This window comes from Anomaloglossus baeobatrachus, chromosome 1 (genome assembly GCF_048569485.1).
Source record: "Anomaloglossus baeobatrachus isolate aAnoBae1 chromosome 1, aAnoBae1.hap1, whole genome shotgun sequence".
NCBI lineage: Eukaryota > Metazoa > Chordata > Amphibia > Anura > Aromobatidae > Anomaloglossus > Anomaloglossus baeobatrachus.
Genome location: NC_134353.1, coordinates 923,765,449 through 923,790,678, shown reverse-complemented (window position 1 = coordinate 923,790,678; position 25,230 = coordinate 923,765,449). Strand labels below are relative to the sequence as shown.

The 25,230-nt window shown below is 47.3% G+C and overlaps 1 protein-coding gene across 1 annotated transcript in view; it reads left to right on the top strand.

The window, feature by feature from the left end:
• Nucleotides 1-25,230, top strand: part of MALT1 (MALT1 paracaspase) — a 183,210-nt gene that overhangs the window by 54,897 nt on the left and 103,083 nt on the right. Inside the window, exons 2-6 of the mRNA XM_075343327.1 lie at nucleotides 2,554-2,720; nucleotides 7,652-7,773; nucleotides 8,002-8,152; nucleotides 10,215-10,390; nucleotides 24,254-24,350. Of these exons, the coding sequence (XP_075199442.1) occupies nucleotides 2,554-2,720; nucleotides 7,652-7,773; nucleotides 8,002-8,152; nucleotides 10,215-10,390; nucleotides 24,254-24,350 (713 nt within the window). The remainder of the gene's footprint in view (nucleotides 1-2,553; nucleotides 2,721-7,651; nucleotides 7,774-8,001; nucleotides 8,153-10,214; nucleotides 10,391-24,253; nucleotides 24,351-25,230) is intronic.

The window sequence follows — 25,230 nt, the reverse complement described above, 5'->3', positions numbered from 1 at the left end:
GCTCAATCCGGCTGTGAAAACTATGCAACGGATGCGGCGAAAACACCGCATCCGTTGCATAAGTTTTTACATGCGGCCCGTCCGGTTTTTTCCGGTTGCGGCATGCTACTGAGCATGCGCAGTGGAAAAAACCGCATGCGGCGACCGGATGCGTTTTTTCCGCATCGCGCCGCATCCGGCCTCCATAGGTATGCATTGAAAAATGCGCCGCAGCGGCCGGATGCGGCGCGATGCGGTGTTTTTTGCCGGAGCAAAAAACGTTGCAGGGAACGTTCGATCCGGCCGCGGCATCGGCTAAATCTGCCGCATGCGGCAAAAACTGGACCGAACGCAAGCCCCTGCGGCACAATACGGCACTAATGTAAGTCTATGCAAAAAAAAACCGCAACCGGCGTTACAAAAGCCGGTTGCGGTTTTTCTGCAGAACGCCGTATTGTGCCGCAGAGCAAAAATCCGGATGTGTGAAAGTAGCCTAAGAGAGCTGGATGCTACATGATTTTTTTCCCCCCATATTTTACAAGCAGTTAAAAGTTGGATTGAGTACAATGAAACCTTTTCTGGATACAACTTGTCCAATTGTCCTGCTCTAATTTCTGTCTTTTTTTAAAGTAGTTTCTTGCTGGATGAATCCCAAACGATAAAAAATTCCAAAACATTATTTCACATTTTAAAATTCCATGGTTAGGACTCCATTAAAAGGGAAACAGATGACGCGTTTCGGATCCATCAGTTCCAGTTAGGACTCCATTAAAAGGGAAACAGATTATGCATTTTGGATCCAACAGATCCGGTTAGGACTCCATTAAAAGGGAAACAGATGACGCGTTTCGGATCCATCAGTTCCAGTTAGGACTCCATTAAAAGGGAAACAGATGACGCGTTTCAGATTCAACAGATCTGGTTAGGACTCCATTAAAAGGGAAACAGATGACGCGTTTCAGATTCAACAGATCCTTACTCATATATCAGTAATGACCTGTTGGATCTGAAACGCGTCATCTGTTTCCCTTTTAATAGAGTCCTAACCATGGAATTTTAAAATGTGAAATAAAGTTTTGGAATTTTTTTATTGTTTGGGATTCACCCAGCAAGAAATGAGTAAAGAACTGTTGGATCCGAAACGCGTCATCTGTTTCCCTTTTAATGGAGTCCTCACCATGGAATTTTAAAATGTGAAATAAAGTTTTGGAATTTTTTATTGTTTGGGACTCTTCCAGCAAGAAATGAGTAAGGATCTGTTGAATCTGAAACACGTCATCTGTTTCTCTTTTAATGGAGTCCTAACCACGGAATTTTAAAATGTGAAATAAAGTTTTGGAATGTTTTATTGTTTGGAATCGCTGGATTTTTCTTGGATTTTTTTGGATTGCTTCTTCTGGTGACCAGCTGGACTCTGACCCGTGCATCACGAAATTGCAGATGGTGGTGGAGTGGCTGATAAGTGTTTTTTGTCTTTTGTTCTTGCTGGATGAACCATTGGATACAACAATGCAATTGTACATAACCGAAAATAATACATACTGATTTGACAGGGGAGGAGGATTCTTGATCCTTGCTCCTACTTGCAGCGCTCTGCAGCGAAGGAGAGCGCGCGCGACATTCTGCGCTGTGACGAGCGGTGAAACTCCTCCCACAGCCCAGTGACTCACTGAGACTGGGGCCGCCTCGGTGATGTCAGGTCAACTGGAAGTTGACATGATATCATTGGATTTTAGAGGACACGGAGCCCGGTGGTTACGCGGTTGGGATGAGCGGACCGCGATAACGCCACTCAGACGCAGAATGTACTACACAAGGTATTTGAGAGACGCCTTGGCCAGTAATGCTGAGTAGTGAACAACCCTTTAATTTGTGAATTATGGAAAGGTCTATGTTCACTGAAGACAGATTTTACCCGTGAATTCAGAATTTGGAGAATGAATGATCAGTCCAGGAAGAGAAAGTCCCTATACAGGTTCCACACCAAGCAGGAACCTGAAGCCTTGAAATAACCTGCAGTATATCCTGGCTAGTGAGCTGGCAGGTAAGGGACGCTATCCCCACTGCTGCATTCATACAACATGAAGGGGAAGTTATGACAGACAGGGGGAACAACAAGAGGATAAGCCCAGCTCTCTGGTGTGCTCCCAGAGAGCTCGTGGCCGGTGCCACATTGGCAGCGCCTAGGGAGGAGAAGGAGAAGAAGCATTTATGTGGTCCTGATTCTGCCAGCAAATATCAAAAATGCACTTTTGCGCCACGAGCGTTAGGTGATTCAGATTCGCATGCGCAAGACATAGTCGAGATCATTTCCAGTAAACCCCATGGACAATGACTAGAGCACTGGCCCCGTCCTTGAGATGGGACAAATTTTTCACGCATTGATTTGGCTTTTTTGTACTATCCCATAGATAAGTAGAGTGTTTTGCCCTAGACCTTTTGGCTCGATTTGAGAGAGGTTAAACTTAATTTGTGTTTTTTTTACGTAACATATACAATATATATATGACATGTGAAGACGAGGCCACAAAATATCATAAATAATTGTTTTTATTATTTACTGTTTCTCCACAGTTCCCTGGAAGTTTATCAGTGTTCCCTGAAGGTGATGGAGCCGGAAGGAAGCCCTGCCCGCAGTCTGCTAAGATTGATGGGCGATCAGGGGTGTACCGTAAAGGAGCTGGTAGAGTTTCTACAAAACATCGGCCAGTCGAATGCTCTACAGATCCTGAGCCCCCGGGGTGAGTGATTAGAACTTTGTTTTTTAGTCTTTTTTTTGTCTTGTTTTTGTAGATCATTTATATCATTCCCCAGTAAACAAACCCTAGTGGCCAGTGATTGGCTCCAACGTCACCTATCAAATGGGGTTGTCTTCTTCTAGACCTCTGGGTCCATTATTGTGCCAGACCCAAGGCATACCATCCTTCACTTTTGAGCTCAGCCATCCCAACCCTTAATATGGAGCCTTACGAGCAGTCATTGGATATATGTGAGAGAACCGAGTCGTCAAAATATGTTTCTAGACATAAGTAAATTACATACGTGATGGTTTCTTGGGGGAACATCACCAATCAATTCTTTAAAGGGAACCTGTCACCAGAATAAAAGTGTCCAATTTTTTTCTCTTGCTTTATTCCCGCTCCTTCCCTGAGTAGTCTGACTTTTTTTTTTAATCAATCCATCATATGAGTCCAGAGATATGAGCTTTCTATTTAGTAGGATAATTATGCAAAACAGTCTACAGACCCGCCCCAGAGGAACCTGATACATAAGCTAAATTAAAAGTCCCATATCTCTGGAACCATAGAGCGGATTTGAAAAACTAAAATAATAGAATGCTCAGGGGAATGGCGGGATAAAATAAGAGCAGAAAGCGAGCTAGTGGTAGGTTAACTTTTAAGATGATATCTCTAAATAGAGGAGATAGGGAATTATGAGTTTATAGGGAAGGATAACCAGATCAGGACCCTCATCGCCTAACAGATCTTAGTTAGAGCGCCATTACAAAAAGTATCTCTCACTTTGTAAGATACAGGGCTAGGAGTTGGTCAAATTTATAGAATTGAATTATACTTCAATTTTTCCAGAATGAAGATTTTTTTTTGTTATTTGCTCCATGTGCATTCAACAAAATTACACTTGGCTGGCCACAATTTTGCTGAAGCTTTACTAGCTGGTAAAAGGTTAAAGGGAATCTGTCACCTACTCACCTGTGGGGCGGTCCGATCTGGTCTGGCCCGATGTGCATTGCTTATCTTGACCTCCATTTTTTTGATCGCCGTCCTCCATGTGGATGACGCACCCTACGTCATCTACTCAGTATCCTCCGTTGCACTCTTGCGCACTTCTATCTGCCATGCTGAGGGCAGAGCAAAGTACTGTAATGCGCAGGCGCGGGAAAAGGTCAAAGACCACTTGCGCATGCACACTACACACCAAGCTTCATAGTGCGCATGACCGCGGGGTGTATGAGTTCTGGCTTCAAACCCATGTAGTGCGCATGACCGAAAGACCGGGATCATGCACACTGAGCCGAAATCCAGGACTCGTACATAATGGCAGCAGAGACGTAAGCGCGTTCATTAGCATCCATTAGCATATTAGCACACCCACAGGGACATACTAACATGCTAAAAGGGGCGACTAGTCAGGGGAACTAACGCCCTTGTGACTAGCCCCTGGCCTCATTAGCATATCATAGAGGATGTTTAGAAATACTTTTTCTAAAGATCTCTTTATCTATGCTAGTGTATACAGGGACAATTAGGCAGGGATTAGCAATATACACCCAGAACTGCTCGTGGCTCTGGGTGCATATTACCACCTGACAGGTTCCCTTTAAAAAAAAAAACAAAACAATACAAATATAGGCATCTCCTGAAAAATTATGTTGTCAGATCAATTTTACTGCACAATGGGAGCTGTAATAATCCCCCCACCCCCAAAGAAAATAAAAGCAGAATTGTGTTTAGGTTTATTTTTGCCATTTCATTACAAATTTTAGATTTTTTTTTTTCCTGTTTGCAGTACTTGTATGGTAAAATTAATGTCATTGAAACCACATCTCATCCATCAAAAAAAAAAAAATCCTCATACAACTATGTAAGCAGGAAAAATAAAAAAAAAATTATGGCTCTTGCAAAACGGGAGGAAAAAAACAAGTGCAAAACCAAAGGGGTTAAATAAAAAAATTAAAAAAGTGCAATTCCTCAGTTCCTCTGCGGAGGCGCTGCAGGGTACTTGAATAGTTAGTACCCCATAGATTAGAGATGATCATTGGCGGATCTAAGGAAGTGACATCATCAGCAAAGAATCAATTTTTTTTAAACCAGGTTATGATAAATAATATAATAATAATAATAATAATAATAATAATATAATATATAATAATATAAAATACAAAAAAATGTTTTACGATGAATTATTTGCACTGCAGAATAGATGTGTCACACTCCCTTGTGTGTTTTCCATGCTGTCTGCAGTATGTGAGTAATCCCCGGCCCCGGGGGAAGCAGATTTCATTGGGTGACGCATTGTACACATGTATTTACTTCGAGGAAGTTTCCACCTCTCATTGAAAACTTGGCATTCCTGCATTGTTCAGGTGGATTTTCTCACTACACGGGACATAAAGGCTTTATGACATATTGATGACTAAGGCTTTTCATACTCGGATTCTTCCGAATGCTCCGAGCTCAGATCACCAGCACCCGAACTATCATTCCAGTAGGAGGCCGAATGTAAGCAGTATACAGATTCAGAGCAGCGGGACTCCATACATTGCATAGTGGCCAGTGCTAGGTACTGCAGCTCAGGAAAGGTCCCCCTCACCAGAGGTACTATGACGGTCCCCAATACTGGAGAGAGTCCTAGACGCAAAAGGCAAATGCAGTGGGAATCAAAACCCCTCCCAGGCCAACAATTTCCACTGTTACGTAAAGGAGAATGTATTGTAGAATATCACATTGTCAGGCCGATGTCCCTGCTCCGTCTCTCTGTACAGCGCAGCCATCCCAGTGTCATCCGCTTAGGTATCCTGGGAGCATAAGGAAGGCAAGTACGCTCCCTTCCTCTTAAAATTCCAGTGGGCTTAATCCGGAAATACCACTATGGATAAGAGGAACTAAGTACTTAAGGCATCCTCCTTATTAGGGAGGTGCCTGATCAACATTGTTCCTAGCTTTTACTGCATCTACTAGTTTGTTGGCAGGTCCCTATACCTGTATGCTGCCTATACCCATAACTGTCCTGCCTGCCTGAATCTGAACCTATCCTGTCTGAACCAGAACCTGTCTGCTCCCATAATCCGATCCTGCGCAACTTCCTGTACCTGAGTCCACTCATGGGCCCATCTTGTCTGATCCTGCCATCCAATCTGTAGCAGCCTTCCCATCTGAACCAGTACCAGTGTACATCCTGCCTGTCACATTTATCCAGTCTTGCTGATTACTCTGAGCCTACATGCCTCCTTTCCTGACCCTTGGGGTCAGAAGCTGCAGTACCAAGGACTGCCCTGGAGAGGTACCTGGTGTCAACCTACCAGCACAAGCTCAACCTCACCATCAGAGGCTCTAATGAAAACATTGTAGTCACTTAGTCAAGCCCCTCTAGGGTGAGCCCAGTCCCATGGCCAACACCCACCAGCGTGACAGACATATAAAGTGACCAATAGCATTCCCACCCCTAGTAGACATACAAGCTCACATAGAAATCTACAATCTTTTTTTTTTTTTTTTTTTAAATAAACAATGTGACATATTTTCTTGAAAACATTGGCTAATGAACCATGGCAAAAACATACAGTACAGACCAAAAGTTTGGACACACCTTCTCATTCAAAGAGTTTTCTATATTTTCATGACTCTGAAAATTGTAGATTCACATTGAAGGCACCAAAACTATGAATTAAAACATGTGGAATGAAATACTTAAAGTGTGAAACAACTGAAAATATGTCTTATATTCTAGGTTCTTCAAAGTAACCACCTTTTGCTTTGATTACTGCTTTGCACACTCTTGGCATTCTCCTGATGAGCTTTAAGAGGTAGTCACCGGAAATGGTTTTTCAATAGTCTTGAAGGAGTTCCCAGAGATACTTAGCACTTGTTGGCCCTTTTGCCTTCACTCTGCGGTCCAGCTCACCCCAAACCATCTCGATTGGGTTCAGGTCTGGTGACTGTGGAGACCAGGTCATCTGGCGTAGCACCCCATCACTCTCCTTCTTAGTCAAATAGCCCTTACACAGCCTGGAGGTGTGTTTGGGGTCATTGTCCTGTTGAAAAATAAATGATGGTCCAACTAAACGCAAACCGGATGGAATAGCATGCCGCTGCAAGATGCTGTGGTAGCCATGCTGGTTCTGTATGCCTTCAATTTTGAATAAATCCCCAACAGTGTCACCAGCAAAGCACCCCCCACACCATCACACCTCCTCCTCCATGCTTCACGGTGGGAACCAGCCATGTAGAGTCCATCCGTTCACCTTTTCTACAAAGACACGGTGGTTGGATCCAAAGATCTCAAATTTGGACTCATCAGACCAAAGCACAGATTTCCACTGGTCTAATGTCCATTCCTTGTGTTCTTTAGCCCAAACAAGTCGTCTCTTCTGCTTGTTGCCTGTCCTTAGCAGTGGTTTCCTAGCAGCTATTTTACCATGAAGGCCGGCTGCACAAAGTCTCCTCTTAACAGTTGTTCTAGAGATGAGAAGGTGTGTCCAAACTTTTGGTCTGTACTGTATATATTATTAGAAAATAACCACTTTAATAATCAGAAGAAGCCTAGGAATGCCAGTGGTTGCCTCTGGTCTGGTGGCCACGAGCTACCACCATGACCACTGGACCAGGTGACCAGGTTTCTGCAATTATTTATGCTCAACTCTATTGGGACCCAATGCAAACTCTGTCTCAGGCCTGTAGACATGCCATGTGTCTTCACATGTAGCAGAGGCACCTTTAGGTCACTAGTTAGCCCGATATGAAACCTTTCCTAGTTAGGAGCTATGAATCTGGTGAACGTATTATTGCGGCCTGCGGCAACAGAATACAGACTGCTGCAAACTCGTATGCTGAGCGTCCTATATTATAATAATATTGTATTATTATAGAATGTTCCATATTATGGAGCCCGTGTGATCGGAATGACAAACTTATTTCAATGTTTTGTGCTTTAGGGGTTAAAGTTGTCGTACACCCAGAGTCGATGGCGGTGCGGTCCGGACAGATGGTGAAGCTGTGCTGCGTCGCCGCCGAACATCCTGTCGTTAACTACCAGTGGTTCAAAATGGATAAGGAGGTAAATCCTGGCCTTCTATATCTGCAGCACACACACATACAGACAGTCTGGAACACACATAAAGACTAGTCTTCTGCTTATAGTTTGTCCCCTAGTGGTGAATGAAGGCAGCTACCATTTTCCAGGTCTTTATCTATGCAGGGGTTGGTTCTTCATGAGTAGACGTTGATTTTTCATCTTTGGGTATCTTCCAGCCTAATCACCACTAATGTTTTTTATTTTATACAGGTTCCTTATGGCAATTCGTCAGAGCTGACATTTAACCCTGTGGATGCAGATGATGCCAGCTTCTACATTTGCCGAGTCAATGACTCTAACACATTTGATTATAGCAACTGGGCTCAGCTGGAAGTCATTGAAAGCAGTTTGGCATGTCATGGTGAGTTATACAAGAAGGGATGTCATCCAGATGGGACGAAGGCTGCACGGAGTTATAGGGGGGACTTTGTACCAAAGGGGGTCTCATCTATTATTAGACAATTGCTTGATATACATATAGCTGTTCCTGCTTTTGTCATGATGTGGCTGCCCCTGTCACGCTAGGTCCGAGAAGACACCTGGTGGGAACACCAGGGTAACAATACAACAGAATTCCCTGGTGCTAAGAAGAGGGGAACGGGAAAACCCCCTAACGCTCCCCTAAGGTTGATCCCCGCACTCCCTAACATCTCTAGATGGGTCTCCCCCCCGTGCACCATTACTTGCCTAGGCCCTCGCCGGCCCTGAACTCACCCTGACTAGTGAAGGCCAGCGAGATGCTAGTCTTGTTACTGCAATAGGACAACATGAGGAAGGAAAGATAAAACAGGTAGGCAAAGACACAACAAATAACACTGCACAGTTTCTCCAACAGGAACCTCTCAGCTGCAATAGAAGCAACACCTCAGCTTCTACAGAGACTGACTCATTGCAAGTGGTTCTAATTGACCTAAAACAGGAAAGAATTATTCTGATTTCATGTCAGATAGTGAGAAAAACCTGAAGATGTGTCTTTTTAGATAGTGTGTGTGTGTGTGTGTGTGTGTGTGTGTGTGTGTGTGTGTAAATGTCTGGTTTCAACTGTACTATAATGCTGCTCCTATGTACAAGAATATAACTGCTATAATACTGCCCCCAATGTACAAGACTATAACTACTATAATACTGCTCCCTATGTACAAGAATATAACTACTATAATACTGCCCCCTATGTACAAGAATATAACTACTATAATACTGCCCCTATGTACAAGAATATAACTACTATAATACTGCCCCTATATACAAGAATATAACTACTATAATACTACCCCCTATGTACAAGAATATAACTACTATAATACTGCCCCTATGTACAAGAATATAACTACTATAATACTGCCCCTATGTACAAGAATATAACTACTATAATACTACCCCTATATACAAGAATATAACTACTATAATACTGCCCCCTATGTACAAGAATATAACTACTATAATACTACCCCTATATACAAGAATATAACTACTATAATACTGCCCCCTATGTACAAGAATATAACTACTATAATACTGCCCTCTATGTACAAGGATATAAGTACTATAATACTGCTCCTATGTACAAGAATATAACTACTATAATACTGCCTCCTATGTACAAGAATATAAATACTATAATACTGTCCCTATGTACAAGAATATAACTACTATAATACTGCCTCTATGTACAAGAATATATCTACTATAATACTGTCCCCTATGTACAAGAATATAACTACTATAATATGTCCCTATGTACAAGAATATAACTACTATAATACTGCCCTCTATGTACAAGAATATAACTACTATAATACTGCTCCTATGTACAAGAATATAACTACTATAATACTGCCCCTATGTACAAGAATATAACTACTATAATACTGCTCCCTATGTACAAGAATATAACTACTATAATACTGCCCCTATGTACAAGAATATAACTCCTATAATACTGCCCCTATGTACAAGAATATAACTCCTATAATACTGCCCCTATGTACAAGAATATAACTACTATAATACTGCCCCTATGTACAAGAATATAACTACTATAATACTGCTCCTATGTACAAGAATATAACTACTATAATACTGCTCCTATGTACAAGAATATAACTCCTATAATACTGCCCCTATGTACAAGAATATAACTACTATAATACTGCTCCTATGTACAAGAATATAACTACTATAATACTGCCCCTATGTACAAGAATATAACTACTATAATACTGCCCCTATGTACAAGAATATAACTACTATAATACTGCCCCTATGTACAAGAATATAACTACTATAATACTGCCCCCTATGTACAAGAATATAACTACTATAATACTGCCCCCTATGTACAAGAATATAACTACTATAATACTGCCCCTATGTACAAGAATATGTGTGTGGTGTGAGTGACACATCTTTTCCTACTTTCACAGGAATTTCTATGTTACCAGACTACAGACTTCAGATATGTAACCAGCCCCAGTCTCAGACGCTGGAGACAGGAGCCAAGCTGGTGCTGGACTGTGCAGCCATAGGAAAACCCTTGCCCTGTTACCAGTGGTACAGAAATGGCACAGCAGTGGTGGACGCCACACACAGATTGTATACGGTATATGTACCCCTTATGTTATACTAGAAGGTGGCCCGATTCTACATATCGGGTATTCTAGAATTTACGTATTGTGTAGCTAAAGTATGATTTTTGTTTTATATATATATATATGTTGTTGTGTGTAGTTGCCAAGTGTTTGTGTAGGGCGCTGTACATGTTCTGGGTGTTGTCTGGGTGTGCAGGGAGGTGGGGGGGGTGATAGCGGTGTTGTTTGTGTGTTGCGTTGTTTGTGGAGCGCTGTGTGTCTGCAGCGTTCTGTGTGTGTGGTGCTGTGTGTGTGTGTGTGTGGTGCTGTGTGTGTTGCGCGGTTTGTGTGGCTGTGGGGTGCGTGTGTGTGTTTTGGGGGGTGGTATGTTTTGTGCAATGTGTGTGTTGCGCGGTATGTGCGTATATTTGTGTGTGCCGCGGTGTTTGTGTGTTGGGTGTTGTGTGTGTGCGGCGTTGTCTGTGTGTGTGTGGGTGTTTGTGTAGGGCGGTGTTTGTGGTTCCCAGTGTGTGTGTGGTGTGTTGTGCGGTGCGTGTGTGGCGGTGTGTGTGTGTTTTGGGGGGAGGTGTGCACCCCCCCATCGTGGTCCACCCCCCATGCTGCACCCCCCATCGTGCTGCATCCCCCATGCTGCGCACCTCCCATCGTGCTCCATCCCCCATGCTGCGCACCCCCCATCGTGCTCCATCCCCCATGCTGTGTACCCCCCATCGTGCTGCATCCCTCATGCTGCGCACCCCCCATCGTGTTTCATCCCCCCATTCTGGGCACCCCCCATTGTGCTCCATCCCCCACGCTGCACTCCCCATCGTGCTCCATCCCCCATGCTGCACCCACCCATCGTGCTCCATCCCCCATGCTGCACTCTTCATCGTGCTCCATCCCCCATGCTGCACCCCCCATCGTGCTCCATCCCCCATGCTGCACACCCCCCATCATGTTTCATCCCCCCATTCTGAATGGGCATCGTGTGAGGGGGCGTGGCCAAATGGGCATCACGTGTGGGGGCGTGGCCTAGCGGTCATCGCGTGTGGGGGCGTGGCCTAGTGGGCATCGTGTGCGGGGGCGTGGCCTAGCGGGCATCGCGTGCAGGGGGCGGGCCTGGCCAAACAGTTAATCCATGCGGGGGTGGGGCCAGGCCGAGCGGCCAATCCGTGTGGGGGGCGGGGCCAGGCCGAGCCCAGCGGCCAATCCGACGGTTGTCACTGTAAGGACACAATTTTGGAGCAAGACAGACAGACAGACAGACAGAATAAGGCCATTATATATATAGATACTCTTCATACCGTATATGGAAAAGCTGACTACCGGAAATGCTGAAAAATCTTCTCCAGTGGTTGTCAATGCACTGCCAATGGAGACCATCATTACTGAAATGCATTCACAGTGATTCTTGAAAGTCTGTGAACCCCTCAGAATCTTCTGTATCTGAGGTGACCTCCTTGTACAGCACTAACCTCATCTTAAGATTTCCGGTAATTGCTGATTATTCCTGGAATTTTAGCCTATTCCTCTGTACAAAACAGCTTCACCTCTGTTACGTTGGTGATGTTCTCCCATGAACTGCTCGCTACAGGCCCTTTCATATACTTTCTATAGGTTTAAAGGGAATCTGTCACCAGCTTTTTGCTCCCATATATGAAAGTAGCATAATGTAGAGACAAAGACCCTGATTCCAGTGATGTGTCACTTACTGAGCTGTTTGCTGTCATTTTGATAAAATCATTGTTTTTTCTTCTTCAGATCTAGCAGTCCTGTAATGATGATCTTCTGCTGATTAAACAGTGATTTTATCAAAACTACACTAAGCAGCCCAGTAAGTGTCATCACTGTAATCAGGATCTCTGCCCCTACATTATACTGCTCTCAGATTTGGTGGCAAAAACCTGGTGACAGATTCCCTTTAATGCCAAGAACGTGATTTGTCCGTTCTAAGACGTTATTCTTCTGCAACCCTTCTTTTGAGGCTTTGGTTTCTCGTCTTGCTGCATGACCCACATTCTCTTGAGAATCAGCTTATGGACATGGTTCACATACTTTTGCAACTACAGATATTTGAAATTTAATCCTGTTTCTCATTTAAAAAAATAGAACAAAGTCTAATATTTTGACTCGTCTGCTCTTTACCTACTTTTAGGATTGCGAAAATCTGATGTAGTTTTAGCTCAAATTTTTGTAGAAATATAGAAATTTTTGAAGGGTTCACAAACTTTTAAACACCATTGTATTTTGGGGTTAGAACATTGTGTTTGCAATTGAGTACTCTTTGCCTCCTGTAACCTCCATGTTGTGATGTCTAATGCTGGCTGCAAAATGAGTAAACTAAGAATCTGTCAGTGAGCTCAATTCGAAAATTGTGTTTGCAATTCAGTACTTTTTGCCTACTATAGCCTCCCTGTTGTGAGGTCTAATGCTGGCTGTGTCACGGGCGTTGGGGACGCGCTCACCACGCTCGGGTCCGGAGCTTCTGCTGTTGCTGCTCGGTGGCTCGAGCGGTGGACCGGACCTGGGGACTCGAGCAGCGTTCCCCGCCAGTGAGTGAAAAGGGATGGTTTGGTTAGGGAGATTGTTCGTGACGCCACCCACGGGACGTGGTGATGATGGCACCACCGCTGCTGGTAACGGGGATCCCGGGAGAGATGGTAGGGTGCAGCTAGGATGTTGTCCCCTCCGTGGGTAGGGGGGTTGGTGATCCCGGGGCCCGGTGGTGTAACAGGGAGGCTGGATGGCTGGGGTGCAGGGACTGCGCGGCGCGGTGCCGGACGGCACTGGTGTACTCACTCAGACAATCACTGACAGAGTCGGACGGGTCCCGCAGCCGGCTGCAGTGTTGTTGTTGTGCTCTCCCCGGACGGCTGATGGTGGCTGTCTTTCCCTGCACCTTTTAGAAATGTTCTGACTCCTGTGGTTGCCCACCGGTAGTCCGCTCCCCGGCGTATAGGTGCTGTAGCAGCCCGTTTTGCCCGCAGGCGCTGGCCCTTGGATCTCTAGCCTGTGGCGGTGGCTGTATATCCTCTCTGGGTGGACGGTTCCTTTCAATCGGGACTTGGTTGTTGGGAAACCCCTGGGGTTCCTGTCACACTCGGATTTGACTATTGACGGCGGCTCCAAGCCTGGTCGGGGTCCGATGGCCCTGCCTGTGTGTGCCTAGCGTCACTCCGTTCCCCGGTCCGGTACCGGCGGGCCGACGCCCGACCCCAGTCCTTACGGCTCTGCGGAGTTCCACCAACTCCTGCAGACGGCCACCACCGTCTGCCAACCTTGCTGTCAGTGCCTGGGCTCCTACCCAGACACCTCAAGTGTTCACTCCTCTCACTTTCACCTCCAAGACTCAACTCACACTTTTCTCGCCTCCAGGCCTGTGAACTCCTCGGTGGGTGGGGCCAACCGCCTGGCTCCGCCCCACCTGGTGTGGACATCAGGCCCTGGAGGGAGGCAACAAGGGTTTTTGTCTGACTGTTGTAACTGCCTAGGGTGGGGGGGTGTATTTTGGTATATATGTGACTACCTGGCTAGTCCAGGCCGTCACAGCTGCAAACTGAATAAACTAAGAATCTGTCAGTGCGCTCAATCGAAAATCATGTTTGCAATTGAGTACTGTTTGCCTCCTATAGCCTCCCTGTTGTGATGTCTAATGCTGGCTGCAAAATGAGTAAACTGAGAATCTGTCAGTGAGCGCAATCTGACGGAAAAGTTGGAATTTAATTTATGTGTCTGTTTCTGAGCTTCTCTTTTCTGTTTTATGGCCAAATAAAAGTTGACTGTGCAAGGAACCAAGCAGTGTAAATGTTTTAATAATACCCATGTGCAAAAATGATTTTAGCTGCTTTTACCAGCAATCACCTCTCTATATAACGAATTACGGCATACGGACGGCTTAGAGAGGGATCTTTGCCATGAGACCGAGCGGGGAGCAGCTAAAAAATAAACAATACTTCATATGTCGGACTTATCCATATACTACACTGTTAGTCATTCATTTAAAGTTCTGTGTGTAATACTACATTTCACCTGTAGTGGCCGCTATAGAAAATAGTAACAGTTGATTTTGGATGAGGTAGGAGGAGTCAATTCATTGGTGATTATTTGATTACTATGGTAGCTCAAGTCTTTGGAAACTAGACTATCCCGAACGTCAGGGTTACTCCTGATGGTGGAGAGGCCTGAGTCCCATACTTGGGTATGCTCCTGACCAGTACTACTCTGATACCCCCTCCCACCAGGGAAGGACAGGCCAGAGTGATGGAAAACATATAAAGACAGACAAGAGAAAACCAAAACTCTGACACACTGCACACACACAGGACAATTAGAGGTTCAGGAGTAAAGCAAGAGCAGGAAGGTAGCAACAAAAAGACAACAAGGGTTAACTCCACAGCAAGAAGTATAACAACCACTAGATAGTCTCGAACACAACACCTTACCAGACCAACTAAGATAAAGTATAACTGGCATAGGTGGAAGGATCCAGCCAGTATATATACCAGGGCATCAGATGTGATTGGTTTCCCCACAATATGTGATCAAAGGAGACTAACAAGCAGACTAGCAGAGATTAACTCTTGTAGCCTGCCTGTCACGGGGTTCTTCTCCAGTATCACACAATCAACAGAGCGAGAGATGAGTGAGAAACCCAAAGAACATTTATTCCAAGCAAATCAGAAGGTCCATAAATATTATCCACCACACAGAGGGTAAAGTAATCCAGTAATGGCATAAATGTCCTGGGGATGAGTCACAATCCTCCAGCAGTCCCTTTCCAGGGAAATTGGGGTTTCTCAACGGCTCTCTGAGGTGCTGCCTGTCGCAGCAGCTTCTCCCCCAGAGGATGAATCTTCCTGCTTGTCTCTTGTCTTTCCCCAGACTGAATAATCCCCCAGGTAAGCAGAGAGTTTGGGTGGGTACCAGCCCCCCCCCCCCACACCTAGGGACAGAAGCACTGAAGGGGGTTTTAAACCTGCAGACAGGACAAATAATACATAGAATGGACAGAGCACCCCGCCTAAAATACGAACCTACACAAAATGATACACAACCCACAATTTTACACTATCACACTGCCTATGAATTACCACTCTGCAGCTCGACGTCCGAGTCTGCCTACGCTGGTTACTGACCCCAGAGAAGTTATCAGGCGGAGTGTCAGAATCTGCAATCTGAACAGAACCCGACGCCGCCATAACAGTCGGCGAAGTTTGCAAACATCTCTGCATGACTATAGTATAACTAGTAAGAGAAAATACAGCATATTTGTGCAGATCTCCCTATTCTGCAGGATGACTGAACTGATTCCCATACGTGTTATCAGCTATACAACAGTTTGCCTCTCTATTGTGCACAGACTTGTTTTAGGACACTTAAATATAGAGTAGAGAAAATTGCCCAGGACATACACAGTTATTTACAGAAAGAGCTTTCTGGAATAAAGTCGCCACATTCTTCTCCTTTCATGAGGCCCCATAAAATGATTCTGCTTCATTCAACAGAATTGGTCATTAATGAAATAAAATAATATATTTAGACCTTTGGTCTGAAGTTCCTTATTTCTGTGGTTCCAGACATTCCACCAATTATTTTCATTATTATTATTATTATTATTTTTTATTATTATAGCGCCCATTTATTCCATGGCGCTTTACAAGTGAAAAGGGGTATACTTAGAAAACAAGTACAATAATCATGAACATTACAAAAACAGACTGGTATAGGAGACGAGAGGACCTGCCCATGAGGGTTCACAGTCTACAGGGGATGGGTGAGGATACAGGAGGATAGAAATTCCAGCCCACGAGGGATCACAGTCTACAGGGGATGGGTGAGATTACAGGAGGATAAAGGACCCTGACGCGAGGGCTCACAGTCTACAAGGGATAGGTGAGGGTACAGGAGAAAAGAGGACCCTGCCTGCAAGGGATCACAGTCTACAGGGGATGGGTGAGGATACAGAGGAGAGAGGACCTAGTCCACGAGGGATCATGGTCTAGAGGGAATGAGTGAGGGTACAATAGGTGAGGACAGAGCTGGTTGCGCAGTGGTGTACTGGACTGAGGGTTATTATAGGTTGTAGGCTTGTTGGAAGAGATGGGTCTTGAGGTTCCTCTTCAAGCTTTCCATGGTAGGGGAGAGTCTGATATGTTGTGGCAGAGCGTTCCAGAGTATGGGGGAGGCACGGGAGAAATCTTGTACGCGATTATGCAAAGAGGAGATAAGAGAGGAGTAGAGAAGGAGATCTTTTGAGGATCTGAGGTTGCATGCAGGTAGGTACTGTGAGGTAGCGTCGTCGGCTGCGCTGCAGAAGACACGGGATCCAGGCACCAAGGTTCACAGCACACGGTTTATTCCAAAGAAAAAGTCCACAATATTACATATGTGCCTTTCCGGCAGAGAACTCAGGGAGATGTGATCACCCCCTCACACCCGGCACACCTGCCCTTGTTCCTGAATCTATTTATCCCTCCCTTCAGCCTGTAGGGAAAACAGCATTAACCCTATAGTGGATTATCATGGAGTGAGCACAACCGGGGCGAGACATACCGGCCGTCATAGATAACCCCGGTCCCAGTCTCACATACCCCCCCCTCAGTTCAAGCGTGCGGGGTTGAACTCCTGCCATCAAACATGGGCCGCGGGACAAGGCATCGGCGTTGCCCTGCAACCTACCGGCCCGGTGTTCAACCGTAAACCGGAAGTTCTGCAGAGAAAGGAACCACCGGGTAACCCGGGCATTCCGTTCCTTGGCGGACCTCATCCAGACCAGTGGAGAGTGATCCGTCACCAAGCGAAACTGACGTCCCAGCAGGTAATAGCGTAGGGACTCCAAGGCCCACTTGATCGCCAGACACTCCTTCTCCACTACGCTATAATTCCGCTCGGGAGGGGTGAGCTTCCTACTTAAGAAGGTGACGGGGTGTTCCACCCCCTGAACCACCTGAGACAGCACTGCCCCCAGGCCGACCTCCGAGGCGTCAGTCTGTACTATGAACTCTTTCCGGAAATCAGGGTTTACAAGAACGGGCTGTCCGCACAGGACCTCCTTCAGGGCCCGGAAGGAGTCCTCGGCCTGCGGAGTCCAGCGCACCATGACGGACTTCTTGCCTTTGAGAAGGTCCGTCAAGGGGGCTGATAGTCCCGCAAAATCTTTTACAAACCTCCTGTAGTACCCCACGATACCCAGGAAGGCCCTAACCTGCTTCGTGGTCAGGGGTCTAGGCCACTTCTGGATCGCCTCCACTTTGTTAATTTGGGGCTTAATCACTCCTTGGCCTATTACGTAGCCCAAGTAGCGGGCTTCCGTGAGTCCCAACGCACATTTCTTGGGATTGGCTGTCAATCCGGCTGTTCGAAGCGCGTCCACCACCGCTTGTACCTGTTCCAAGTGGGTCTGCCAATCGGAGCTGTAAATAATGATGTCATCAAGGTACGCTGAAGCATACGCCTGGTGGGGTTCCAGCACTAAGTCCATCAACCTCTGGAACGTGGCCGGAGCGCCATGTAACCCAAAAGGCAAGACAACATAGTGGAAGAGACCCTCCGGCGTAACAAAAGCGGTTTTCTCCTTGGCGGACTCCGTTAGTGGCACCTGCCAGTACCCCTTGGTCAGGTCGAGCGTGGTAAAGTATCGCGCCTGTCCCAGCCTATCAATCAGCTCATCCACCCGGGGCATGGGGTAGAGATCAAACTTGGATATTTCGTTCAATCTCCTAAAGTCATTGCAGAACCTTAAGGAGCCATCGGGTTTTGGTATTAGGACAATCGGACTAGCCCATTCACTCCGGGATTTTTCGATGACCCCCAGGCGTAACATTGACTTTACTTCCTCTGATATGGCTTGTCGTCGAGCCTCCGGTACCCGGTATGACTTCAGGCGTACCTTCAGGTGGGGCTCGGTGACAATATCATGTCGTATCAGACTGGTCCTACCGGGCAGCTCGGAGAAGACATCGGGGTTCTGCTGAACCAACCGTCTGGCCTCTCGCCTCTGTGTCTTGGTGAGGGCTTCTCCAATCCTTACTTCCGGTTCGTCCCCTCCGGAGGTCGCTGGAGCCGGATGTGAACGACCCGAAGAGGAGGGAGGTGGGGAAAAAACAGCCATCAGGTTTTCCCGTTCCTGCCAAGGTTTTAATAGGTTGACATGGTATATTTGTTCAGGTTTCCGCCTACCGGGCTGCAATACTTTGTAGTTAACCACCCCGACTCTTTCCTTTATCTCGTAGGGGCCTTGCCACTGAGCCAGGAATTTACTCTCCGCCGTGGGAATCAATACCAACACCCGATCCCCGGGATTAAAGGTCCGCACGGTGGCTTGTCTATTGTAGCGGCCGCTTTGCGCGGCCTGAGCCTCCTGTAAATGCTCCTTCACAATTGGCATGACCGCGCTTATGCGGTTCTGCATACCCAAAATGTGTTCAATCACACTTTTATGGGGGGTGGGCTCCTGCTCCCAGGTTTCTTTTGCCAGGTCCAACAATCCCCGGGGATGTCGCCCGTATAACAATTCAAAAGGCGAAAACCCCGTGGATGCCTGTGGCACCTCTCGTATGGCAAACATCAAATAGGGAAGCATCATATCCCAGTCTTTCCCGTCTTTGGAAATCACCCTTTTGAGCATGGTTTTCAGGGTTTTATTGAATCGTTCCACTAAACCATCCGTCTGAGGATGATACACAGACGTACGCAACTGCTTGATCTGGAGTAGCCGGCATAGCTCTTTGGTCACTTTAGACATGAATGGGGTCCCCTGATCCGTAAGGATCTCCTTGGGCAACCCCACCCGGCAGAACACCGCAAACAACTCCCGAGCTATAAGCTTGGCTGCAGTATGTCTGAGAGGTATCGCCTCTGGATACCGGGTGGCATAGTCAACGATCACTAGGATATGCTGGTGCCCTCGAGCAGACTTTACGAGGGGCCCCACCAGATCCATCCCTATCCGTTCAAAAGGGACTTCTATAATGGGTAACGGTACCAACGGACTGCGAAAGTGGGTCAGGGGTGCGGTAAGCTGACACTCCGGGCAGGTTTCGCAGAACCGTTTTACCTCCCCAAAGACCCCGGGCCAATAGAACCTTTGCAATATTCGCTCCTGCGTTTTCTTGACCCCTAGGTGACCACTCATCAGGTGTTTATGAGCCAAGTCGAGGACCCGCCGGCGATACGGCTGGGGCACCACCAACTGCTCTACCCCTACGCCATCTACCCGGTAGAGTAAATCCTGCTTAAGAGCGAAATGGGGGTATCTTACCTGGGCACCAGGCAGCTGTGCCACCCCGTCAACTACTGTCACCCGACTCCGGGCATGTATTAATGTAGGGTCCTGGAGTTGGGCTGTCCCAAACGTATCCGGGGACGCCTCCAACTCCGGGATGGGCTCGACCGTCTCAGCCTCTCCTGCCAATACCTCTAGGGGCGACCTATCAGGTTCACATCCTGTCCCTATCATGGGGACCCCTACGGCAGGCGTCCCGGATTCAGGATTGTAGGGCTCAGGTCCCGGACTGACCAATATCTGAGGGGACTTAGGAGGTCCCTTCCATAAAGTCCAAAAATAGGGCAGATCCCTTCCTAGGATCACATCATAGGGAAGAGTATTAATAAGTCCCACCTCATGTTGCACCTGACCGCAAGGTGCTGTGATGGTGACTATCCCCGTGGGATAGTCTCGGCGGTCCCCATGTATGCAAACCACCCCCACGGTACGTCCGGTGGCCTTTACTTTAGCCCTTAGGGTTGATCGCACAAGGGTCACTAAGCTTCCGGAATCCAACAAGCCTGTAACCGGACATCCATTCACCTGAATTTGGCACAAGTGGGGCTCAGTCTCTGGGTAGACCAGGTCAGCGGTACACACCACCTGAGCATACATTGAACCCCGCCGGGTAACCCCACAATCCATGGGCTCCGTGGTGAGTGGACACTGGGCTTCCATATGTCCCACCCGCTGGCACCGCCAACATCTAATAGGGAAGGACACCCCCTTGACGAGTTGTCGTTTAGGGTACATAGTTTTCCGGACCTCAGGGACGGAGGGTGCAGCTTCAGACGGGACGGTAGCGGACTCCCGCACCGGTGTCAGCGGTGGGTCCTTGGCCCTAGGCTTGGAGGGGCCGAACCGCCGGGCGGTACGCAAAGTCTCAGTGTCCCGTATCAAGTCCTGCGTAGCCACATGCCGCTCTACCAGGGACACTAATTGGTCCAGGGTACTCGGGTCACCCTGTCCGACCCACCGTTGAACGGTGACGGGTAAAGTGCGCACAAAACGATCCACTACTACCCTTTCCACCATTTGCGCCGGGCTCAGAGTGTCAGGCTGCAACCACTTTTTTACAAGATGTAACAAGTCATAGGCCTGGGAGCGTACGGGTTTGGCTTCCTCAAAGAACCACTGATTTACCCGCTGAGCCCGTACATAGGTATTCACCCCCAACCGAGCCAGTATTTCGGCTTTCAGGGTCACATAGTCAATGGCGTCCTCGGTACAGAGGTCCAGGTATGCTTTTTGGGGTTCCCCCGTCAGATAAGGTGACAATACCTCAGCCCACTGCGGGGTCGGCAGCTTTTCCCGCTCGGCCACCCGTTCAAACACCGCCAGGAACGCTTCCACATCATCACCCGGGGTCATCTTTTGCAACGCTTGTCTCACCGCTTTCCGGACGCTGCCGTCATCACCCGATCCCGGGGTTGTTGCTGCCGGTCCGGCACGGATCGACTTGGCCAGGAGAACCATCTGTTCTTGGTGCCTTTTTTCCTGCAATTGCAAGGCTTGCTGCTGACGTGCATTGGCCTGCTCCATCTGTTCTTGGTGCACTTGCAAGGATTGCTGCTGACGTGCATTGGCCTGATCCATCTGTTCTTGGAATTTTTTTTCCTGCATTTGCAAGGATTGGAGCAGGTGTGCATTGGTCTGTTGCTGCTGTGCATTAGCCTGAGCCAAATGCTTTAGTATGTCCTCCATGGCGTCGCCGGGTTTGGGCTGTAGTATAGCCGCTCGAATCCAGGACATGTGCTACTGGGTCACCAGGAATGGATGCTACACCTCACCGGCTGTCATGCCCGCCGATTCTCCACCATATGTGAGGTAGCGTCGTCGGCTGCGCTGCAGAAGACACGGGATCCAGGCACCAAGGTTCACAGCACACGGTTTATTCCAAAGAAAAAGTCCACAATATTACATATGTGCCTTTCCGGCAGAGAACTCAGGGAGATGTGATCACCCCCTCACACCCGGCACACCTGCCCTTGTTCCTGAATCTATTTATCCCTCCCTTCAGCCTGTAGGGAAAACAGCATTAACCCTATAGTGGATTATCATGGAGTGAGCACAACCGGGGCGAGACATACCGGCCGTCATAGATAACCCCGGTCCCAGTCTCACAGTACCGAGAGACTAGGTCACAGATGTAATTAGGAGACAGGTTGTGCATGGCTTAGTATGTCATGGTTAGTGTTTTGAACTGGAGCCTTTGGGCAATGGGAAGCCAGTGAAGGGATTGGCAGAGTGGTGAGGCTGGGGAATAGCGAGGGAAGAGGTGGATTAAGCGGGTCGCAGAGTTTAGGATAGATTGGAGCTTGTGCAAGAGAGTTGGAAGGGAGACCAGAGAGCAGGAGGTTGCAATAGTCGAGGCGGGAGATGATGAGGGCATGCACCAATGTTTTTGCTGATTCTTAGTTAAGGAAAGCACCGATCCGGGAGATATTTTTGAGTTGTAGTTGGCAGGAGGTGAAGAGGGCTTGGATGTGCGGGTTGTGTCGTGGGCGGCGGGGCGCTGCGCTCGCTAACGCTCGGGTCCGGCGCTGCTGCTGCTGCTCGGTGGCTCGAGCGGTGGGCCGGATCCGGGGACTCGAGCGGCGCTCCTCGCCCGTGAGTGAAAAGGGGGTGGTTTGTTTGGGGATTTAGTCCGTGACGCCACCCACGGGTTGTGGTGAAGATGGGCACCACCGCTGCTGGTGACGGGGATCCCGGGAGCGATGGTAGGGAGCAGCTGGGATGTTGTTCTCCCCCTCCGTGGGTAGGGGTCGGTGGTCCCGGGGCCCGGTGATGAGACGAAGAGGCAGGGTTGGTGAGGTGCAGGGTTGCAGGGACAGCGCGGCGCGGTGCCGGATGGCACTGTTGTACTCAGAAAGTCACAAAGTCTCCGGTAAACCCAATGGCTGGATGGACAGGTCCCGCAGCTGGCTGCAGTGTCTCTCCCCGGACAGGTGATGGCGGCTGTCTTTCCCTGCACCTTTGTGTACTATCTTGACTACGATGGGTTCCCAACGGTAGTCCACTCGCCGGTGTATGGATGCCGAAGGAGCCAGTTTTGCCCGCAGGCGCTGGCCCTTGGGTCTCTAGCCTGTGGCGGTGGCTGTATACCCTCACGGTGCGGACGGTTGCCTTCTGACGGGACTTGGGCAGTTAGGAAACCCCTGGGGTTCCTGTCACACTTGGATTTGACTGTTAACGGCAGCTCCAAGCCTAGTCGGGGTCCGATGGCCCTGCCTGTGTGTGCTAGCTTCACTTCGCTCCCCGGTTCGGTACCGGCGGGCCACCGTCCGACCCCGGTCCTACGGTTCCGCGTTGATCCACCACTCCTGCAGACGGCCACCACCGTCTGCCAACCTTGCTGTTAATGCCTGGGCTCCTACCCAGGCACACGCAGACCTCTTACTCCTCTCACTATCACCTCCTAAACTCATCTGCTCCTTTTCCCGCCTCCAGGCCTGTGAACTCCTCGGTGGGTGGGGCCACCGCCTGGCTCCGCCCCACCTGGTGTGGACATCAGCCCCTGGAGGGAGGCAACAAGGATTTTGTGTCTGACTAATGTAACTGTCCGGGGGTGGGGGTGTGTGAGTGTTGTCTGTGGCTACCTGGCTAGTCCAGGGCACCACACTTGAAGGATAGAGCAGAGTCGAGGGTTACTCCAAGGCAACGAGCTTGTGAGACTGGGGTGAGTGAGCAACCATCAATTTTGATGGATAGGCTTGTTGGTGTTGTTGAGTGAGGAGAAGGAAAGACAATGAATTCTGTTTTGTCCATGTTAAGCTTTAGGAATCGCGCAGAGAAGAAGGATGAAATAGCAGACAGACATTGTGGAATTTTGGTTAGCAGAGAGGTGATGTCAGGTCCAGAGAGGTAGATCTGTGTGTCATCGGCATAGAGATGATACTGGAAGCCGTGGGACTCTATGAGCTGTCCCAGGCCGAGGGTGTAGATGAGAACAGCAGGGGTCCAAGAACTGAGCCTTGGGGGACACCGACAGATAGGGGGCGAGATGAGGAGAGTGGGAGAGTGGGAGACGCTGAAAGTTCAGTCTGTTAGGTCTGAGGAGATCCAAGATAGGGCCAAGTGTGTGATGCCCAGAGATGAGAGAATCTGTAGTAGGAGGGAATGAACCACTGTGTCGAAGAGAGAGGTCAGGTCCAGGAGGAGGACAGAGTACTATTGCTTGGCTTTTGCGGTTAGTAGGTCATTGGTGACTTTAGTTAGGACAGTTTCGGTGGAATGATGGGGTCGGAAGCCAGATTGTAGCCGGTCAAAAAGGGAGGAGAGGTGTGAGGACAGTTCAAGATGGATTTGCTGTTCCAGTAGTTTTGAGGCATAGGGGAGAAGTGAGATGGGGCTGTAGCTGGACACAGAGGATGGGTCAAGGGAGGGCTTTTTGAGGATGAGTATGATCAAAGCATCTTTAAAGCATCAAGGGAATAAACCAGTTGTGAGTGATAGGTTGAAGAAATGGGTTAGGGTCGGGAAGAGGACTGCGGTGAGGTTGGGGATGAGGTTCTCTGAAAGTAGAGCACTGCACAAATGAGTGGTTAGTATTTTTGTGAATTTTTAATTATCCGAGTAAAAACTGATTTCTAAACCTTGACGCTTCCTAAATTTGCTTTAAATCTAGATTCCCTGCATTTCGGCAGAAGATCAAGGCACTTACCATTGTCGAGTGTCTAACGGGCATGAAACGGAGGACAGTAAGAAGGTGGAAGTTGTTGTTGGTAAGTGAAAAAGCAGGTGACACAACACATATTATTATTATTATATTTATTTTTTATTTTTTGTACCAATAATAACATTTCACTGAGCAGCCTCAATCAGATCGTGACTAATTAATATATGTCAATCATTACACAATAGAGAAAAATAATATTTTTTTATTTCAGGGTTTTTATGTTAACGCATTGAAAAAAATATAGTTGAGCTTGAAAAACAATGTATCTTTAGTTTTGGGTTTATGGTTTTTTTTTTCAAACATAAGGATCTAATACTGCAAAAAAATGCTATTTGATTAAAAATGGTAAAATACATATACCCTATTTGTTCCCTGCACAAAAATTCAAAAAGCACTAGTAACAAAATAAACAAAACTATTCTTAGACTAGTGCATGTAAAATAAAATATATTGAAAATTAAAAGCAATGTGTCATCAGAAAAATACCCATTATTTAATTATTTTATGATTTTTTTTTTACTAATTTTGCATAATGTTTCTTTGTCAGATTTCCATCTTAATATTTCTAAATGAAAAAAAAGAGAAATATTGCAATTTTCTTACTGGTCACTACACTAGGCCTAATACTAGACTCACACCTTTTGTTCTGTATTAATAACTATTTAGCAGTCTCATTAACATCACAGACGGGATTAACACAATTGATAACAGCTCTATATACAGGAGATAACACAGGATCCATCATTCACAATAGGTGATATCACAGCTCACCTCCTAGTCCTGTACAATGACTGATAACACCTCTATATACAGTAGGTAAGACATGATCCACCATTCACAATATGATAGCGCAGCTCACCTCCTCCTCTTAAGCTGGTGTCACACATAACGACGACGACAACGACGTCGCTGCTACGTCACCATTT